At 45.2% G+C, this 6,747-nt stretch overlaps 1 protein-coding gene across 1 annotated transcript; it reads left to right on the top strand.

Moving 5' to 3' along the window:
* Positions 1-2,495: 2,495 nt before the first annotated feature.
* On the top strand, positions 2,496-6,519 carry LOC120846657. Its single transcript, XM_040218502.3, has 3 exons — positions 2,496-2,545; positions 2,744-2,951; positions 6,291-6,519. The coding sequence occupies exons 1-3, from the start codon at positions 2,506-2,508 to the stop codon at positions 6,346-6,348; spliced, it is 306 nt and encodes a 101-aa protein (XP_040074436.3). The 5' UTR covers positions 2,496-2,505; the 3' UTR covers positions 6,349-6,519.
* Positions 6,520-6,747: the final 228 nt, after the last annotated feature.

The following is a 6,747-nucleotide window of genomic DNA, read 5'->3' as shown; positions in this document are numbered from 1 at the left end:
ACACCGACACTCATAGGTATGTGTAACGCACAGAGTAATTTACAAGAAATTGTTTTGTGTCTGCTTCAGTTATTTGAGGAAGTGGATTTCACATACCCGATATCTCTGTTTTATGTATTTCAAAACATTCTTAACTTACTCTAAATGTGATCACTCAAGGTATTCTTTACACGCACGATAAATGGGTTTACCTAAGGCGAACGTTTTTACACCAGGCAAAGGGACCTTTTTTGTTTCATTTCACTAAACAAGATGGCGACCATGTAATGTTTTATTTAATTTCTCTATGGGTTACGTAAGATTTATAAAGTAAAGCTGACACCACGCTAATACGGCGGCCGAGGAGGGAAGTAAGTATAAAAGAGGCTTCGGCGATATTATTTTTTTACCGGAAAGCTGGAGCCGTTTGGAAAATTCTGTGTAATGAACCGTCTAGCATAGTCGATCGATCTCTAAATTTGATTATTGTGCTTAAATTGGGCAAAAATTGACATAACACGTCTTTATTTTTTTTTAACGCATGGTGATTTTTGCAGGACATGCCAACTGTTATATGTCAAAGGCGTCATGACGTCGTTGTCGGCATCTCCGAACCAGCTTAGAGGTCACCAGGAGCCAACATTACCTGATTACCTCAGTTGTGGAACTGCCATGGAGCGGGGAGGAAAGTGCCCCCCCTCCCCTCCCTCCCTCCCTCACCCCCCCCCCCCCCCCCCCCACCCTCACTCACTTCAGTATGCCTCCGGTCGTTTGAAGCACCATCTAGATTTTCGTTGCAAAACTGTGTGATTCAAAGACTAGAGTACGGTGAAACGCCACCTAGACGCCGAGCTTAGAAACGTTCGTATTCCGTAGAGTACTCTGCAATTACCATCACAGCCGTCCGGCGCGTCGAACGCCGGGAGGCGAGCCGTGGTGAGAGGGGGGGGGGGGGGGGGGGGGGGGGTTCTGCTCGTGCGAGCAACGCCTATGAGCAGTTGCGTAACTTAGCTGATCAATAATGTTGGCAGTAAAAATCTGACACCGCCGATGACGTAATTTTCGCTGTTTCTCTCTGCTTCCGCCCCATCCTGCTCTCGGCCCATGCTGCGGAGCGGAGCTACGGCGAAATTTTACTCAACGGTTACGTCACTTTGACTTAAACAAATCTGAATAAAAATGTCCCTGCGTAACGTTTAATTTTAATAATTTCGCACTGATCTTATTCATTCGAATGAAAAAATAGCATAATTTTAAGCCTTAATATATTATACTGTTTCTTTTTGTTTTCCTTTTTTTAGGCATTTTTAGGGATTCTCTAGGCAGCTACGACAATGTGTTCAGTATGTTGAGTGGAATCAACCTGTTCATGTGTGCCATTTTTATTGCCGTCGTGTGCTTCGAACGATCTCGCATTGGTGTCTGGACTCTTCGCACCAAATCGTAAGATGCAACGTCGAAAACGGTCGTAGGACCAAAGGCGCCGGTCGACATGGCAGGGTCTCACGTTAAATAAATATGATCCTTCCATTCAAAATGTGGTTGGCTGAAGTGCTTTACTGTACAAAAAACACACCAGGTGTTTGCGACCGAAAACAAAGTAGTTGACTCCCAGAGGATTATGAAGGAAACACGGAGAAATGTGACGCTGGAAAAGTGCCCGGACCGCCAACCAGGTAGCTATGAACACTGCTCTTTGCATACGTCATTACGAGAAACCCAAAAGTCCACTGGTGACCGAGATTTCTGGCAACTGGGTTCTCGAGTGGTTCCGTGTTATTGAGCTAGTTGAGGAAGTTTCCAATGTGAGTGCTTTTGGTGACATTTTATATGTCTATTAAATGCATAAAAATGTCGAGACATATCATTTATTTTTTTAGAATACTGGAACTGGTCTAGCCAGGGACAATTTAAATATCCATGTTTATCCTCTCAATTCAAAAGCTGAGAATAAAAAAAAATTCCTCTGTTGTGTTCTTTTCCTAGACCTCAATGAACTGGAGAACTAAAAACTGTAGAATAATGGCATTCGGATTTCGTCTGTGTGTCGTCTGCTTTCTTTCGCTGGTCGGCTGCACCTTCGGAAGCTGCTCCCGACGCCATCAATCAATACGAACGCCAAACACGACCCGCTACTGAACCCCTGTCGTCTGCGTCACTGCCCGCCATAGACCCTGGCAAGTTTCTTGGCCTTATTTTTTACAGAAAGAAAACTACGGTTTGTAATTTTACAAGAAAAAACCGACCTGTGAAATTTACCTTTGACGAAAAGTTTTGATTGATACGCGCAGGTGTCGATTGTTACGGTCATTTTAGATGGAGCCTGGTGACTTGGACCACCCTATATTAACCTCCTCAGTCCCTGTGACCCCAATCGGGGACAGTGGTTTAAGCGTGTGCAGTTGGTCACCCAATGGGTCTCTCCCCTTCAAATTCAAATTTCCCGCCTCTGCAAGCACTACTTTATGCACGCTCCGTGAGATGGCGCTACCGGTCCAGCAGAAGCGCTGCACAGCGCGTTCCAAGATGGCATCTTCCATGGAATCCGCACGCCGTCGTCCTCGTGGTGAGTAATTTTTTTGTTCTCAAGCAATATGCACTAGAACGTTACTTTCAGGGTGTCGCAGTCCTTTTGAAAGGTCAGAACACTGCCTGAGAAGAGTTTAGTGTCACAGTTGCGTTGTTATTTGCTGTTAAGCGTTGTTTAGATCTGATGTCCCCAATCGGGTACTGTGGGTCCTAAGTACCACCTGATTGCTTTCAGCACCGTACCTGACTGACGAAGAAATTCAGGCCCTACTGCAAGAAAGTGACGCTGATCTTACAGACTCAGAGGGCACCGATGCTCTTGCCAATGGTGTGGACGGCCGTGGTGATACAGAACCTGAGAATGATGATAGTGACGACAGCCAGGACGATCAAAGTGACCAAAGGCCACCAGCAATGACTCCGCCAAGGTGGAGGAGCAAAGCGTATGTATCTTTCAGTATTCTACGCGTATATCAAGTAAACTAGAAGATGCTCTGTGCACTGAAACCCACTTCTTATTTTTGAAATCAGATTTTCCGGCATTACCATCAAAGAAGAGGAGGAAATACCAAGCAACCAGGCGCGCCAGGAGCCAGACACACCATTGAAATATTTTCTTAGATACTTTCAAGAGGACTTCTGGGAGGAATTAGCATGCCAGACAAATCTATATTCCGTTCAAGAAAAGGGGGAGAGGTCAATTCAAACGGATTCAAGAGAGTTGAAGATGTTTGTTGGTATCCACATTGCCATGGGTGTACTGAAGCTCCCAAGAGTTCGGCTCTACTGGTCCCAAGTGCTAGGTGTTGATCTAATTGCACAAGCAATGTCAAGAAACAGGTTCTTTGAACTGAGAAGCAACATTCACTTTGTTGACAAGGTGTCGGTAACCACAAAACAAAAGGAAGAAAACAGGCTCTTTCTAGTAGAGCCTATTGTGAACTCGTTCAGAAATGCTTGCTTGGAGCTGCCCCGATCTCGTGAACTATCAATCGATGAGCAGATGATTCCGTTCTCGGGGTGATGTCCCGTGCGGCAGTCTGTGCCTTCCAAGCCAAATCCTGTAAGCCTTAAAAATTTTATAATGGCATCTCCGGATGGCTTGGTTCTGGACTTTTCCATCTATGTTGGCAAGGGCACAGTGTCTGATGATGACATGCGAGAGTTCGGACTTGGGGGAAGCGTCGTCAAGAAGCTTCTCGAAACACTAAGGAGGGACCGAGAGACTTTCGTGTTCACTGACAAGTATTTCACGGGCCTGAAGATAGCTGAGCACCTCATTGAAAAAAAATGTTTTTATGACCGGCACAGTGATGGCCAACCGTACTCGTGGCATTGCAGGGACAATGCCGCCTGACCGGTCAATGCAGCGCGGTGAGTCACACTGTAAAGTGCGAAGTGGCGACAAAGTGTGCATTGTGAAGTGGAAAGACAACAAAGCTGTCTTGGTCTTATCCACTGCATTCGGCACAGAGCCCGAAGGAAGTTGCGAGAGGTGGTCGAAAGCTGAAAAGAAGAAAATAAAAGTGAAGCAACCCGATGCAGTTGCAAGGTACAACAGGTCCATGGGCGGGGTTGATTTAATTGACAGGTTTGTCTCCTACTATCGGATATCTTTGCGAACAAAGAAATGGACTGTCCGCGTCTTTGCCCACTTCTTAGACTTGGCCTGTTGTAACGGCTGGATAGAGTACAAGAGAGACTGTGAACGAGCTGACGTTCCAAAACAGCAGAGACTAGATCTTGCAATTTCACTCATTCAAGCAGAAATACGGGGATCCAAGATAGTGCGAGAGCAGGAAGAGGAGAGCAATGAGGAAGAGACTACACACACTGGGCGGCAGAGGAGCAAAATCATTCCGCTTCCTCCAGATGATGTCAGATATGACATGACAGGACACTTCCCAGAGCACCAAAGGCTTGGATCACATATGAGGTGTAGGTATCCAGGTTGCGCGGGCAAATCAAGGGTGAAATGTCTGAAGTGTGTTGTATTTCTGTGCCTCCAAAACCCCAACTGTTTTGTTGCCTTTCACACGCACTGAGTCCCACAGGACCCAATCGGGGACAGGCTAGTTTCACAACTTCCCTTCTTTGTTTGAAAGAACTATTTTTTCCAGTGATTTTTTGTGCGCTCAAGTGCCAAATAAACAAGCTTGAAGCAAATCGTGGCTTGGCTTGCACCTTAAATTATTTCAAGGTGCAAGCCACGCGCGTTTAAACTGTAACTTCGCTCACTTGACGCACAAAGTACAGGTTCGGTCAAAGTAAAACGGAGCGCCGGAGCGGCGACCGAACTGCATCGCCGTGCAATCTAGCAGCGCCGGCTGGAACTGATAGGCTCCATCTTCACATGCGAACGTGCCTTCTGCGGGAGCCTCCGTTTTCTTCTTCCAACACACATGTTGTCGGTAGCTCGAACGACGTAACGCTCTTCCTAAAAACACCGCTAGGTGCTCAGCACGCACGGAAAGATACTCGCCCCTCTCCGACTTGCCCTCAGCACTATCTCCCCATGTGAGCCGTACACCTAGCGGTGTTTATCGGAATAGCGTTTGGCAGCTCGAGACGCCGTTAATGCGAAGATTAAACAATTAAGACAATGGGCACCGCGAACGGGATGCGCGCATGCGCAGACGGCACCTATCTGTACCAGTCGGCGTTGATAGGTAGAGCGGTGATACAGTTTGGCCACTGCTCCGACGCTCCGTTTTACTTTGAGCGAACCTGTACATCTTTTAATTCACTGCAATCGACCATAATATTAAAAACCTCGCCGCTAGCTCCTTTATATCACGCGTCACCAGCTCTGTCATGCCCTGCAAAAAGACACCTAATATAACCCCAAAATAACAAGTCGATCTGTTTGAACCAGGGCTACCAACCTGAGGGAAATTCCCCAGATTAAGGTAATATTCAGGTCTATATGGGAATGAGGGAAACGTTGCTAGTCTGAGGGAAATTTCGGGAACTGTGTATAACTGGAATTTAAAAGTCAATTATGTTTTTTTTTTTCGAGAAAGAACATCGAATTTCAGTGGCCTTGGTTACATTTGTGATATTCCCTCCATTCGTTTGACGGTTTGTTGTGCGACCATCTGGAAACACTGAGGAGCACTCTTGCTGCTTTTTTGCGGCAACATCAGCAGACCTCACTCTGCATCCTCGAAAAAGAAAGCTTGAGTACAGGAAGAAATACTGCGATATCTGGAGATACATACTTACCATGACTAATAATATTTCGTGAAGTGCCGTGCACTAAATGGTGCTAACTGTGTGTTGTGTTCCGTGAGTTCGAGTTTGAGAACTCAAGCTTGTGTTACACCTTTTGTCTTGGACTTACTTTAACGAAAAGCGTTGAAGAAATTGTTAAACCAGTACCATGTTTCGATGACGTGCATAACATCTAAGGCGAAGATAGGCTTTCATTTATTAGTTTGAGTCTCCCGGTAACACTTCCCCTTGCCAGATTTGCTTTAACCACTGTTTTGGCCCGATAAACTAATTTTTACAAAACGTATACCGCGAGGCGTCAAAGCTAAAAGATACACCTCTCATCGTAAAAATGGAAGTGATGCAGAAAACTACGAATATTCAGCATTATAATTATTTGGGCAGGCGAAGGAAATTTCGGCAGAGATCGGAAGATTTCAGGCAGCCGCCAGGGAAATTCAGACTTTCCGTGATAACAGCCTTGATTTCAACGTACTTTTTAATGTGCTCAAAAATGATTAAACGTTCCTGCGCCTTAGTAAGAGTATATCACCTATATTTTGTTTCAGATTTAGGTCCAGACGCATCCGACGCCTCGAAATGATTGTATTAATCCGACAACTTTAAAAGGCACCGTCACAGCGTTCGTCATGTTTTATCATCACTGAAAAAATTTAAAAAAGGCCCAGTGACTTGCACTTTTTACACTGCTTGATTGGTCACATTAGCGCTTAGCGTCGGCTGCCTTTCGAGTTAAGCTGAAAGGACATAAATAAACTATCGCTCATGCAGCATTTACACCACGCTCGAATGTACTCCAACATTAAATAAAAATTTTTGTCATTTATATGAAGTTCGCATCGTTTATTCTTATTTTTTCATTTTGTTGAGGCTACATTAAGGCAGCATAATCCCGTACGTTATACGACCAGTGGGGCATTGCATAGATGGCTAGTTCACAAACTCCTTTTTCATATTTTTAAATATTTCAAAAACACCCTTCAAATTCACGCCAACGAAAACCAC

Source organism: Ixodes scapularis, unplaced genomic scaffold, assembly GCF_016920785.2.
Source record: "Ixodes scapularis isolate PalLabHiFi unplaced genomic scaffold, ASM1692078v2 PGA_scaffold1__304_contigs__length_218370807, whole genome shotgun sequence".
NCBI classification, from domain to species: Eukaryota; Metazoa; Arthropoda; class Arachnida; order Ixodida; family Ixodidae; genus Ixodes; species Ixodes scapularis.
The sequence above is the reverse complement of the archived record's forward strand: the minus strand, read 5'-3'. Positions and strand labels throughout refer to the sequence as shown.

Excerpts from the sequence above, each read along its gene's own strand:
- LOC120846657 (XM_040218502.3), top strand. The coding sequence starts at position 2,506 with ATGGCATCTTCCATGGAATCCGCACGCCGTCGTCCTCGTG. Across the intron at positions 2,546-2,743 it reads CGCACGCCGTCGTCCTCGTG|CACCGTACCTGACTGACGAA; the intron begins GTGAGTAATTTT and ends GATTGCTTTCAG. Across the intron at positions 2,952-6,290 it reads CCAAGGTGGAGGAGCAAAGC|ATTTAGGTCCAGACGCATCC; the intron begins GTATGTATCTTT and ends ATTTTGTTTCAG.